The sequence below is a fragment of the Lactuca virosa genome, chromosome 3 (genome assembly GCF_052849685.1).
Source record: "Lactuca virosa cultivar CGN04683 chromosome 3, Lactuca_virosa_CGN04683_v6, whole genome shotgun sequence".
Lineage (NCBI taxonomy): Eukaryota > Viridiplantae > Streptophyta > Magnoliopsida > Asterales > Asteraceae > Lactuca > Lactuca virosa.
This window is the reverse complement of record NC_136428.1, coordinates 277821162-277836458: the sequence shown is the minus strand read 5'-3', so window position 1 is coordinate 277836458 and position 15297 is coordinate 277821162. Positions and strand designations below refer to the sequence as shown.

Here is a 15297-nt window from a genome sequence, read left to right as displayed (position 1 = left end):
TCTATAAGGGGTGTTTAAGGAAATTGCCTATAAAATGGCGATTGAATGGGTATCCACTCTTACCCACCGCACTCTTGACTGGTGGAGGGTCGTTAGCCGAACGGGTAGGATAGGACGAAACCTTCCATTATAAGTATAATGAAGTACAAAGTAACTAAATGCTTTCACAAATTCCCAAATCATAGTTACTTTAGGCAAAATGTGAATCTGTATGCTAATCCATGGAATTACACTTCACACCCTTGCCAAACGTTAGTGGAGCGTGCGTGGTTAACCGACACACTAATTTGGGGTTGACATTGGTAGTGAAGGGTGGCTCGATGTTTATCATAGATCAATGGAGTGTGTGTGGTTAACCGGCACATTGATTAGGTGATAGTATCATTGAGTGCATCACGTAGATTCGTATGGTTATTCACACCTTGTTTGTGGTCCTCGGCATCCCAGTCGCAAATTTGAAGGGCATAATCGAGATTAAACATGCCATTGAAAAGTTCAATGAATCTCAAAAGATCTAGGAGTTTCAATTCATTTAAAACTTAAACTTCATTTTTGTTTTTTTCATGGTGGAATTGGTAAATCGTCATTTACCTACCTTCAAATATTCTGCAACTAGATTACGACATCCCTCTTCTAGGTTGTAGAATGTTGTGTTGGATCCTAGCCTTGATGTTTCATTTGGGTGTTACATCAAGGATTCTTATCAACTAACTTGAATTTTCTCCCATTTTGTAGATGTCTAAATCTTACAATAGTCTTCCCAAGTCCCTTGGAACAAGCTTTCCAAATGAAGATGACGTTCCATGATACGATCAAGGAAATGAGAGTCATGCTTCACTTCCTCCACCTCATCCAATTATTCTCCCTAACCCACAAGTTCAAATGCTTGAAAAGTTCAAGCTCACTCAAGCCCTATTGGCTAGTAAGCACGAAAATGGGAAACCTGTGTGTGCACACGTCTTGGAGATAAAGTCACACATTGACAGGTTAAGGATGTTGGGTGTCGAGATTTCAGGTGAGTTGGCTATTGACTGGGTTCTTCAGTCGCTTCCTGAATCATATAGTGAGTTCGTTAGAGAGTACTATATGATGGACCATGACGTGACCCTCATTGATTTAACCTATTTGCTTATAGCTGCTGAATCAGCAATGATTTGGCATGCTAATCAAGCAAATTTGTCTGGTGAATCAAGCTCCCAAACTTCGATGGACATTGAAAATGGTGACATTGGAAATCCAGAAAAGGTAAATTCTGAGATAGTTCCTTGTGCCATTCCAAAAGAGTCCATTTGCTTCTACTGCCAAGAGAAGGGACATTGGAGACGAAGCTGCCCTGTTTACCTGAGAGATCTAAGAGATGGGAGAGTCAAGACGTATGGCTCTACTTCAGGTAAAATCCACTAACTAACTCTGTAAGTTCCTATTTTTTGATTCTTGACACATGATGTGATAAGATTACATTTGATGTTTTTGCAGGATCGAAGAAAAGAGAGGAAGCTTAAGGAAGAAGCGTGCTGAATCTGATCATGAAGAAATGGATTTCGATCGCATGGATTCGAAGATCAGATTTTTGAGCTGCTACTCTAGAGTTAGGATAGATTGATAAGAAATATGTAATAGCATAGTTTTTCAGTTGAATTACATTGTAAGGACAAATTTTTCCGCAATAAAATAAGTTTTGATTTTGTCTTACTTATTTATCCTTGCAATGGTGTGTATGAAAAATTGATGTTTAATTGTTTCTATTATTAGCAATAATGGATTTGATTCTTATTATGTTATTTGTGGAAATGTCGAGAATTTGCCAAATAAGGGAAGATTCTCATCGCCCAAGTTTCAATTTGACAGAAACTTGGAATCATACAACTTGGTTGCGTGATGAATGAGAAACTTCATATTTGGAAATTAGACTAATTCTTTGGCAAAGTGTCAAGAGAAGGACTAGGAGATCGAGGACACTAGGTTGTGCGTTGATCAAGACCACCACAAGAGTGATAAAGATATTCGTCATGATTTACTAAAGTTTAGTAAATATGGTTATACTTATAAGATTAAGTATAATTCTGAGTTGATCGAAAGAGTTTCAATCAATAGCAGAACGAATAAGAAAGAATCAAGTAGGCAGAAAGATAAAAGTTTCTCTATTCTAAGAAGAAGGGAGAGTACCTTTTATTGTGTTTTATGATAAGTCTTAATGATTAAAAACCATATCTCAATTGATCCTCCAAGTGAGTCTTAGTGCATTTGTATGTCTAAGAAGAGGAATCGAGAATTGTAGAAATGGTTAAAATCAAGAAGTCAATCATACTTCGTTCCAATATCAAGTCTTAAAGTCAAGATTCTGACATGAGTGACAAGTCTTTAGTATGTTTATAACACTCAACAAATGTGGAATTTGGAAAAGTTTTCTTATTCTTGCACATTTGAAATTGGTTAGTTGTGATGTCGTGGATAAGACAAAGACCAACCAAGATCAATTGTGTGAAGTGTTAAAAGGCTACACTAACTCTTGAATATTTGTTTGTCAAGAAATGTTTCTTGACAAGAGAACCTCATATGTCAAGGAGTCAGTGGGAGTCTTAATGGACTTGAAAAGTTTCAAGAACAAATCAAGAATAAACCTAATTGATCATCACTAGCACACGACTTGAGGTATATAACCTATCGTGTTGACGTTATCTTGTTTCTGTACCATTCCAGTTGAGTTAATTGTGCATTTGAGTTCTATGAGTTCTCATTTGAATGCACAAAGACAAAGCACCTTGATCAATGGAAAGTACATTGATATGTAGGGGTGAGTTGCTTGGAAGACATGGTGGGCACTCGTGTTACCATGAGGCAAGAAATCAAGATTGAACAAGTTCAGTCCATATGGTTTTGGATTTGTCGCAAACCTTCGTTTTGACAAATTCACAGGGATAGGAACACATACATCATAAAATCTAAGTGTCATAAGGTTTCCCTCCTTCTTGAAAATGAGTGTGAGGAAATTCTTTCACTAAGAGAGATTTTAAGAAGATAGCAATTGTGAAAAAATTGTATTCTCAAATTCGATTATGATTACGGCATCCCTTTTCATAGCTCGAATTGTGAGATTTGGCAATTAGTTTGAACATTTGGGACTTAGTAACATAAGTTCTGAATTTCTTTAGACACACATGTGAGCTTTCTAAGGCAAAGGTGTATGAGGTTAAGAAGATTAGATAAAGGCTTATCAAAGCATTAGGTATTAGAAATATGAACTTAAGGAATTCAATAAGCATTGTTTTCTGGAAGTTCAATTGTTTTCTGAATACATGTCAAAGCTAGTGGGAGCATGAGTGTTATGCTGGTAAGAAAATAATCATCATGTTAGTGGGAGCATGATTATTATGGTAAGTATTGCAAGTTAGCAATATTAATTATAGAAAACAAAGATTCACTTTGCAAAGTTGCAAATGTTGAAAAGTTGTTTTGCTATAATTAAGGGAGAGAATATTATACTTCGTTTCAAAATTCTAAAGCTTAGATCGAGAAATGTTAATAAATTTAGTCAAGGATACATAGTGCATTCTCAAAATTCGATTATGATTATGGAATCCCTCTTCATAGTTTGAATTGTGGGAACATGGAACATAAAATATTATGGCAGAAGGATGATAAAGTATCACGTCTTTATGTGAGACATTATGCATCGTGTCCAATACGCTTCGAGTATAGGATCGATTGCATATGCTATAATATTTGACCGTTCTAAAATTTTCCAAATGCCTAGGGCATTAAGAGGGAAAAAGGGACTAGAATCGGTTTTGACTAAAATAATTAAACAACTATCAAAGGACGATCTGAGGTTCACTGAGGATTTGTCGCTTGTGAGTAGTTGGAAGTATAGTACTGGATGGACTATATTGACATTATTATGAATAGATAAGATTCTATTAAGAATGAGTTGTCATATGGCAAATATGGAAATGTTTCCATTAATGGGAGTTGGATATTAAGAAATATGTCTAGATTAGAAACTTTTATGCGAGAAGGATGTTCAAAAGAATGTACTTTGAATGTGAGACTTCACGTCTATGGAATTGTCTTGTAACAATTTCCGATAGAATACCTTGTAATTTCATTAGCCGGGTCTTGGTAACTTTTGTGCTATGACATTACGAAAGAATCATTGCATAAAATGTTAGAATCTGACATATTCTAAAAGTGGTAAGAATTTGATATTCTTATATTAATAATAAGGATTGGGGATTGTGAAATGAGTTTCATTGGAAAAGTTTTTCAATTGATCTATTTCACAAAGTATGGACCATAGGAAACCAAAGTGTGCATGCTTGGAGCATGGGACAATTGTGGTTATAATTCGAGTAATAAGTTGATTTTCTGAAACAGTAAGCAATGAATAATGAGTAAAACCAATATGGTGTTTAAATAAAAGTGTTTTTATTTACGCTCAAAAGTTTTGGGGCCATATAGGATTAATATTATTATTGCGTTTCACTTTGCATGTTTTGACTTCCAGAATAACTGGGTTATTCGAACCTCCATAGTCGGTCATACGTTGGAAGTAGGTATGAAGGAAGACTGTCATGAATCTGTCTGTAGATTGTCTAAGTGTTTAGACATAGCACAAGTTTGCTGCAGAGTTCATGAGTGCTTTAATAAGATTAGAGTATTGGATTAAACCCACGCTCACTTGAATCACTTCATGGTTTTATCACGGGTGATTAGTGAGACGATAACAATGTATATTCTTGAAACCGAGACGTGTGAGTTGTCATTTGCTGGTCGGTTGCACATTGATGATAAGTAAACGCACCAGTAACTTGGTGTTATAAAACTTAGTGTTGTGTGTGATTCGATTAGTAAGTGCAAGCAAGCATTTGAGTCGAAGTTTATCCATTCCTTTTACCCAAAGTGGGATAAAAGCGATATCTGTGGGCCCCTCGATGATTTAGTGATGACACCCTAAGCGCTTGGCCAAGCCGGGACTAAGTTGATGTGTTCAATTGTAGTCTGTTCTCAGTCGTCATAAATCAGATGTCGGGAAACAATACATAGACAGAGAGAATGATTTAAATCCATGTCTCATGTCTATACGATATCTTGTAGAATGGAGGAATATACGATCCCTTATTTAAAGGACACGCTTATCTGATAAGATCAGAGTTGACAGCAGCTTTTGAAAGCTACGATTGCTGATCAGGTTCTGAAGTTATGCAAAATAGTTATTAGACTTATCCAAGTGGGAGACTGTTGGATTAGTGTCTAAGTCCATAACTATTTTGGTATGTACTTGACCCGATTATGAGCATGGTCCTTTTGGGTTGCCTTCACCATAGCAATATGTAGGATGAATTAAGGAGAGAAAGGTTTAATTATGATTTATTAATATATTATGAGAATAATATATTAAAGGAGAAATCATATTGTTTAATTAATATTAGTCAAGAATTAATAAAGAATTAATTCTGTGGCTAAAAGAGATTAATTAAACTTAGGGGACTGGAATTGTAATTATAGGATAATTGCAATTGGGCTATGGATCACCTTGGAATAATAGGTTGGACGAATTCTATGGGGAAGCCCATTAGAAATCGTCCAAGGCATGTTCCAGAAGGGGTCCATGGGCTGCTTAGGGCTTAAGCAGTCAAATTAGGGTTTCCTTGTTGGATAACCCTAATAGCCTAAGTATATAAGGAACCCTTGGGCACCAAAAACGTGGCTATCACTTGGATTAGGGTTTCCAGCCGTTTTTGGTGCCTCCCCTCTCTTCTCTCCTTCATCCAATTGCTTAGTGGTGTTTGTGACTCCATTAGAGGTGCAACACTTGAGGCACTAAGCTTTCTGAAGCCAATCAAAGCAAGGAATTGATTGTTATTACCATATGACAATCAAAGGTAATTACTAAACCCTTATTTCAGTTCTTATATGATAGATCTAGGGTTTATAGCTTTGGATATTCAATTGCATGTTCATTAGACAAACTAGATCCAAAAGCTATTAGGGTTTGCATGTACACCATAGGAATGATGTATTGCTCGAAACCCATCAATAACTTCTTCATATGAATTTAGATTTGAGCATTCTATATACTCACGAAATCCTCTTCACTTCTACTACAACTTTTATCAAAATTATTTATCCGAAATAATCTTTTATCAAAAATGTTATTTTTATGTCTTAGTGATAAAAGGTCTATATAGCTTGTAACGCGCAAGACTAACAATTATCCTCTTAAGAGATTTTAATTATTCAATAAAATGAATAAATATGACTAAAACATCTAGCCCTAACTTACGATCATTACAAAACATGTCCGTGGCAGAAGCCTTAGTGATGTGAAATTGACAGTCTTTTACAATAAACTTAATACAAACAAACCAAGCTGAAACTATCAATCACTAGACAGTTACCTAATTATGAATAATATAGCTAGGGTAAGTAAGGTTATCGAACTCAAGGAGACTATACGTGTACTGATAAATATGATCTAAACTAATTAAATTAAAGAGGGAATTTGATATGTGATTAACCTTAACTAAAATCTTAATACTTCAAACAATTTGTTCAAAGAAGTAATAACAAGTTCAAACAAATAATAATAAAAAAATACTTTTTCTTAGATTTTGATTCACAAAATGATTATGACTGATTCATACAAAGTGCAATGGAATTAGCAAATATGCATTGATTCATAAATTAATTAATTCAAACTTAATATCCTTAATCATACATTTCCAAGTTATCTAGCACTAGTGATAGCTTTCCTAGATCCATTACATTAATTTGTACTACAAAAGACTTAATAGATATGATTAATCCCAAGTATAGTGGTGACTTCTCAAATTATCTAAATTAATAGTACAATCACAAACATTAAATCAATACTTCTATGTCTAACCTCGCTTCTTACTCTGTAGTCATCACTGCAACCTGAACTGTGGAGTTCAGGGTTGTAAATTGTCGGCCACAATATGATACAAGATACATAATTTGAACCTAATATGCACTCAGTTACATAGACATAAAACTACCAATATTAATGTGCATGGATCATTAGTCAAGAATTCATAATAAATTGAATAACTACTAATATTCCTTTCAAATGTATCAATTCAAAATAAAATTCGATCATCTACATCTAAACAAAATTGGAACTTAGCCCATAAACTAACTAAGAAAAAAAAGAAAACCAAAGAAATCTAATATACAATAAACCCAAACTCATTGAGAGCCTCTTTATTACAGTTCTTTAGCCTTCTTACGTATATTCTTTTTTTTATATCATCAAGGTATGATATCATCCTTTTCTCCTTCTAGATGAATTAAAGGGTCTATTTATAGCCTTTTTATGAACGATAGTAATCACGATGCAATATCATAAAATTGGTAACTATCTTTAAATTCTTCAAAATCATCATAATATTCTTCATGAAAATTTCGAGATATCTTCCTTGTTCACTAAGCCATGAAATTATGCTCGATGTTTTCTCTTTTCAGTTTCTATTTCATCAACTTGTCATTTTCAGCTACCAAACATAAATATATAACAATTAAGCATCTGTTGTCCTATTTTAATTAAAAAAATACCACAAAAAGTATATGAAATGTTCCTAAATATGTGTATAATTTAGGATGCATCAAAATACCACACACTTGGTGTTTGCTTGTCCTTAAATAAACATAGAATCATTCAGATCAAATTATATGCTTTACTTAAATAGTGCATAATATAACCCTATTCCCAATCCACTAACTATATCTAGCCTCAATGTGTATATTTGTGTCTAAATCCTAATAACTTTCCCAAATTTAATACTCATAGATACTGCAAGAAAGTGATTGATCCATCTGATGTGAAGGTCATCCGAGCTTTTGGTATGATCTAGCAAGTCTATTATATGATGAAGTGATGCTATCCGAAGAAGTTGTTATCCGAGAATGTCTGTCATCCAAGAATGAACTTATTCTTTCCTTTAGCATGTTGTAGATTATGGATTAGGATCATCAGGGATCTTTTTTCAGTTTTACTATCCTGTTGATGAACGTTTTGGTACTCCATCCTTTGTTCCATTAGATCTTAACATGTATGTTAGTTTCTTAAAATAGGCCAGTCAACTTCATTGTAAGATGCACCTAAACGAACATTTATTATAATCAATTAGATTTCTACTCAAACATTCTTCTTGTTTCTTATTTATTACTTGAAGTTATTTATTCCTTGTGTTTACTTAGTGCGTTTTGATACAAGTTAATATTCAAGTCTTTGACTGGATTATTTCATATTTACACTAGAACTTACCTTATTAGCCTTATTTTTATTCACAACTAATATCAGATCCTATGTGGTTATCCTTTGAATCGATTTGACCAGATTATCATTGCACAAGAACATCTTGGTGTTCATTTGTATTTCTAAGTCTACCAGATAAAAGTTCTTTATATATACCTCTGTCATACTTAAATTTTAAAACATAACAATGGCTAATCCTTTGTACTTAATGCACATATCCAATAATGTAGGTTTCCATACACGAATCCCGTTACTAGTGGTTGAGGAATATGATCATTGGAAGATAAGAATGGTACATTTTTTAATTTCAAAAGAAAAAGGGAAATAAATCTAGAGATCTGTAATAGAAGGTCCTCATGTTCCAGTTTGAATAGTGATCAGAGATGTAGCTGCTCAACTTCTTGGTCAAGAATAACTCATCAATGCTCTACTTATAGCTCTTGATATTGAGAAGATGCATTCAGATGATCTTTCCTTCTCAATGATGATATTTGACATCCCTCCACATTTTTTTGAGCATATCAAGTTATGAAAAAGTACCAAGGAAATATGGGATACCCTCAAGAATTTGCTGGAAGGATCTGAAAATATCAAAAACAAGAGATTAACTCTTTTTCAAAGCAATGGTTCCTTGAAAAGGTTAACTCTTTTTCAACTTTTGATGAACTTCAAGGTCATGAATGCAATGTTGCACAAACTCTCAGGTGGTCTACTTGAACTTGTCAATGGCTAGTCCTTTGTACTCAATGCCACTGTGTACAGGGAAGTTGAAAAATATTGGTCCTCTAAGTATGAAAGAAAAAGTAATGGTTAAAGAAATATATTCCTTATAGTAAGAGAAAGTATTAAGTGTGAGTCTAAATACTGGTTTTTGGATCTTATGATGATGATGATGATGTTAGCAACCCTGTGGAGCGAAACTACTGCTACATGGCTTCCAATGACCCTCCTGGTCACATCATTATTTAGCAAGCATGTCATGTACCCTCTTTACATAATGTCGATTTAAAATTTTGTGAGCCATACTTAACTAAAATTGAATCAGATTTAGTAGAAGCCCTTAAAGCCTATCAATTTGAACTAAATGACTGACGGGAGATTTACAATGAAGACATGAATCTTAAGATTGATTCTCTAGAGAGATAACGTGTAATAGATACGGATGAATGTATTATTACTAATGAAAAATGTGAAATGTCTATTAAAGAAAGAAATGTGTTCATAGTCGATAATATTATATCATTGGACCTGAATCATTATTAAAACAAGTCCCAAGGATTATGAGTCTTTGTATCTTATGTTTCTCCTCGAAATAACTGTATCATTGAGAAACTTGTAAGTGGTATTTCTGGACACGACTCGAAACAATCCATTAAAGTCACTGGTTTCGTATATGCCACCATTGATAGTAACTATGACTAGGAGATCTTTTTGGAAAACCAAAAAAGCCATTTCCCTAGTTCCTCAAGTCTCTCAACAAATCCCTTCAGCCATAGTTAAGTCAAAATTCTCATGTATCAAATCGATTTTCAATAATCTGACGATAGGACAAACCTCTAAACAACCAAGAATCAACATAAATATATTTATAAAAAAAACCTTAGTTAAAAAAAAGGACATTGTTCATTTTAAAGTTGAAGCCAGACATACTTTAAGCTCCAAAAGAAACTCTACGATCAAATGTGAGTTTATCCCAAAAAATTTGAAACCAAAATCACAAATACTTATTTCATTTGTCTCAACCAGAAATCACAGAAGTTTTGTTCCAATCAAAATACTTAATAGAAAATATGATCATTCTATTTCTGAATCTCCATATTCAAATGACTCTAGTCCTTCATTTTGTTTGAGATCTAGGTATGTTTTGGAAGGCTTATCTCGGAAACCAAGTCTTTTTGTGATGACTCTCCTTTAAAGAGTAAACCATCAAAAACAAATGTTTCCTTGTCCCCTGATATGTTTTTTAAAATTATGAATAAAAGAAAACAACTAATGATTTCGTCAGAAATACTTGTCCTTTCAGAATCTCATCCGAAAAGGAGTTGAGAGATAAAAAAATGCATTTATATTAAAGATCGTTGTGGAAACCATTTAACAAATAGAATATGATTTTTGGATAAATGAAAAGAATTTGACCTTCTTCATCTTTCCGGAGTCATCTAGGACCGAGCCATTCAAGACAAAAATTATATTCGAGACAAAAATCATATCTGAGACAAAACCAAAATATGCTTACAAAGACAAGGCGAAGGCTCTCCTCATAAAAAAGTTCCTAAAAGCTCTAAATCTCTCTGATTTTGTAGGAACTATGTATAGAAGAATAAGATACAATATGGTATATTGATAATGCTTATTCCATGTACATGACTGGCAAGCAAGAGTTCTTGTGTTAGTAGAAACTAACTCCAAATGGTGGTTTTGTAACATTTAAAGACAACTCGAACAGTACCATGCGAGGCTATGGCATCCTGACCAATGGCAATTTCTTCATTCAAAATTTAGCTTATGTTCCTAGGCTCAAACACAATCTTATCAATGTAGCCCAGTTGTCTGACACAACCATTTTATGGAATTCGACATCATGTATAGCTACTCTATGACCGGCGACCGATCAAAATTTATTATTCAATCCGATCAGAACAAAAATATGTATGCTTTGGATATAAACCTCATTATCGAAAAACCACAAATTTGCGTTCTGTCCAAAGCAGTTCCTGACGTAATCTGGTTATCAAGAAACATAATCAATCCCTTTATCATATGAGGAGTCGTTTGATCCAAAGAAAGACGAGCTGAAAAGGATACAAGAAGATTTGGGTTATCAAGTAGCTATCAAACTTCAAGCAGAAAAAGAGTGTCTGACTACGCTTGAAAGAGAGCAGACTGATGCATTGATAAATGAAATGGTTTTTGGTTCATGTAAAATTGTTGATGATGACATGAGATAGTTCTATTGGAGGATGAGGAGATGATTATGATGATGATGATGATGATGATGATGATGATGATGATGATGATGATGAAGACGAAGATGATGGCAAGATTATTTTCACTACTTTCGGTGATAAGAAGAAAGAGTACCTCCTGTATTCCATTACTTGGCGATGACATCAGGTTGCTCCTCGATGAAGAATACACACCTAGGTTCTCTTTTCAACTCCACACATCCAGTAAACTTGCTTTCTATTAGAAAATGGTGTGAGAACAAGAGAGAAACTAACAACAAATATCGGGAACCATATCTTGCCATCCGCGAATATATGAATTGTTTGGTTGCAGAATTCAGTAGGATTGATGGTGAATTCTATGATAAATAGAACCAGATACTCCTCTCCCTGAGCCATATACTACTCTTCACAACACCGAGAAGAGATACTATGGAGTAACTAGTTATCCAGAGGTTGGACTGATCTTTCGTCACAAGTCCTTGGGAAAATGTTTCTTTAGACTTCGTGAAAAGCATATTTGGTCAAATCCTATGATTTTTGGATTCAATGATGTTGCCAATCGTTCAACCAACTGCTCATCTGAAGTCAAAGATCAATTCATTATCGAGCTCAACTGGGTACTAACTATTAGGAGATTTTAGCAAAGGTGTTTAGAGTTTGTTGATCTGAATTGAAACAATTACTACTGATGTTTACTTAGCGGGGGGGGGGGGGTGTTCAAACACAAGAAGTGACCATAACAAAATGAAAATTGATAGTATATAATTCGTAGATATCATCTCATTAGCATACAGGTCCTTATAGTTGGATTACACTTTATCGTACTTTATTGTTTTTTTATTTATGGCATATCCAGATTAGGTATAGTCAGATGTACTATGTACTTTATTTTTTACTTTTGTATTATCTTAGACCCATGCTTTAAAGATTTGACAGAACATGTCGTATTCTGGTTGCCTATAAAAAACACCATGTAACGTCTTGTTAAGACACCTAATCTTTTTCATTAATATTCAGTATATCTTGTTCTCCATCTACATGCTTTTAATGTTTCACTCTTAGTTCTGTGTTTCCTTAGATGTTATTTACTTATTCCACATTTCATTTTTCATGATTGTTGGACCTTAAACTGATCTTAACATTAGCAACAGCTGAGAGTATTGCTATCCTCTATTTTCAAACTGCATTTATTATGTTTGATCTGTTTGGCACCTTTTTCATACTTTCATGATCCATCTGCTAAACATAATGAATTTCTCTCTCAAGTTTAATTCTGGTACAAAGGGTTGAAGTTTCCATAGATAAATATGTTATTGTTAACTGGATTTATAGAAGTGTAATTTTAGGGATAAGTAATAGTGTATGCTGATCGTAATTTTATATAAGAAACATACATGGTTTCCAGAGTCTTTAGGTTTTGATGAGACATTCTTGTGTCTACACACTTTGAGAGTGTAAACACAATGATTGAATGTAATTATTGGAAGCATAAACTATTATTTATGTGAAGCATTTACTTTATTTGTGACATTTGGGTTAGAATACCGTCTTGACCTCTCTTTAGCGTCCTCTCACTCACTCACTTACTCACTCACTCACTCACTCTCTCTCTCTCTATATATATATATATATATATATATATATATATATATATATATATATATATATATATATATATATATATATATATGTGTGTGTGTGTGTGTGTGTGTGTGTGTGTGGGGCGCGCGGGGGGGGGGGGGTCTTGTCGTCCCTCTTTCAGCATGTCAACTAACACAATTTCTGATTAATACTACAAACACTACATGGCTTTTTTGTTTTTTCGAAATCATGTAATGGGAAACTGATGCACCACAATAGGTTGATGATGGATAGCAAAGTTTTACTTCAATCTAGCCAATAAAGGAAGAGGGAACAACTTGAGGCAATTAAAGATAAAACACATTATGAGGTCATGAGATTGGCAATAACATTCTATTTTGCACAAAACTATACAGACAATGTTCTTATTGGGTGTCTAGAAAAGGTTTTAGGATGTTTTGAAGAAAAAAAAGAAACATCTCAATGTTTTTGTTTTTTTTCTAAGATAATCTAATACGTTGATATGTATTTAAGTTTTTCTTTGAATATAAATAAATAAAATATATTTTTTATGTATTATTAGTAAACCGGTGTTCGAAGAAGAAAGGAAACATCCGATGCTTTTTAAAAAAAAATAATCTAATATTTTAATATATATTTATGTTTTTTATTTAAATATAAATAAATAAAATATTTTGTTTATCTATGGTTGGTTGGTAAACTGGTTTGAAGATCAATATAGGCCCATCACTTAATCTAATAATATATGTGATCACATTGACATAGGTGTATAACTTCATCAATAATTACAAATATAGATATATAAAAAATTATTATACCAATATCATCTTTGTTTGGTACATGTGCACACGATTCATTTATTTTTAAAAGCGTGTGAATGTTTTGGCAATGACATTAATAGGCATAAAAAAGCTGTTTTTTAAAGAAAATATGAATAATGCCCACTTTCTACCGATTAAATACTAGGAAGACACACAAACATTCATCAAGATACCTATACCAGTACTAGTACTAGTAATTTCAAACTAGTAAATATTATGATGCAGCTAATACGGTTATACACGTGTACATCATAAATTAAAATATGTACATAGTTCTGGGATTGAAAACTTTGGATCTAGAATACATACAAACCTGTAGTAGCTTTCCGGTTAATCGATACTTGTCGACTAAAGATAAAATGATAAAACAAAACACTAGTCAACATACAAATAACTCCAATCTTTTACTTTAAAAGTTGGTGTTAATAAGATAAGGTAATTTCCTAAATCCAAATTACATACATATTGCTGATCATCTCTATATAGTGATTGTACGATAAGGAGCTACCATGAGATTTGCTGCAAGTTTCCTCTCCTTGGTGGCTGGATCTTGTAACATCAACACTTTGTCTTTCTCTCTAACCCCAACCATATGTAGATATTCCCCATCCTCTCTCTCTTTCCCTTTGAACAATAGTCTTTGCTCTTTTGGCTCCAAACTAGTCACCATTGATAATATCATCTTCAATTCTCCTATAGAAAGGGAAAAAATACATTTAGAGGTCATGACAACGACAGTTATTTCGAAAATGACATACAAAAATTGTACCAACAAACTGATCATGTGTTGGAAAAATGAAACTTGTTAGTGGTTATAGACGACTTACCAAAAGTTGAAGTGGATTGGATGGATATATCATACCACTGCGAACCAGTTGCAACTCTAACTACCATAATCTCTTCTTCGATGCTTTCCTCTTTGATCTCTCTCTTCTGAACAAGCATCCCACCTGGTCGTACTTCCCATTTGACTTCTACGCCAGTTGTTGTGCCACAACTTTGGAGGCTAACCCTACTGTTGTTACTATCGTTGTCATCGTTGGCCTTAAGACAACGTAATTTGGAAAAGCTCCTAGACAATTTTATTGACCTAAACTTTATCATTATCATCTCTTGGTTTGGTGATGTCTTTCTTTTTGTATATGTTTGTGAAAATGAAAGGTGTGGAGTTGGTAGTTATATACAAATGGTGAAGTTGGAAGTAATAAGGACAAAATTGGGTACCTAACAAAAAATAAAATATTCCAGGGGTGTAAGTTGTCATTTCCTTTTATAAGGTTTATTTGATATGGTTGAAGCACATGGGGCGGGCTTGGAGGGTTGCTTAATTGGCGGGACCGAACATTTTAATTGTATATAAATTTGATATTATTAGGTATATTTTTCTATATTTCTAATTTGGAATACACGTAAAAGTAATAATATATTTTTTTGATTATTTATTACAAAATTCTAACATAAAAATTAAATAATTATATAAATATAGTTTAACTACAAAATAATTTTCATTCGTACATTTTATATAAACAATTATGTAAAATGTAAATCCATAGTTGTAACATAAAAAGGTAAAATTGGCATATTATAATACATAGATAAGTTATGTAAATTTTTGACATCTAACTATTTTATATATTTAAAATCAAAA

At 33.3% G+C, this 15297-nt stretch overlaps 1 protein-coding gene across 1 annotated transcript; it reads right to left on the bottom strand.

Annotated features, from left to right (window-relative positions):
• Positions 1 to 13869: 13869 nt before the first annotated feature.
• On the bottom strand, positions 13870 to 14822 carry LOC145162962 (BAG family molecular chaperone regulator 2-like). Its single transcript, XM_079081917.1, has 2 exons — positions 14477 to 14822; positions 13870 to 14342 (listed from the first exon to the last, which is right to left on the bottom strand). The coding sequence occupies exons 1-2, from the start codon at positions 14757 to 14759 to the stop codon at positions 14128 to 14130; spliced, it is 498 nt and encodes a 165-aa protein (XP_078938043.1). The 5' UTR covers positions 14760 to 14822; the 3' UTR covers positions 13870 to 14127.
• Between the last annotated feature and the right edge of the window lie 475 nt (positions 14823 to 15297).

What these genes read in the sequence shown, in the direction of transcription:
- LOC145162962 (XM_079081917.1), bottom strand. Translation starts at nt 14,759, where the DNA reads ATGATAATGATAAAGTTTAGGTCAATAAAATTGTCTAGGAGCTTTTCC. An exon ending in CCAATCCACTTCAACTTTTG is followed by an intron (nt 14,343 to 14,476) that starts GTAAGTCGTCTA and finishes CCCTTTCTATAG; the next exon opens with GAGAATTGAAGATGATATTA.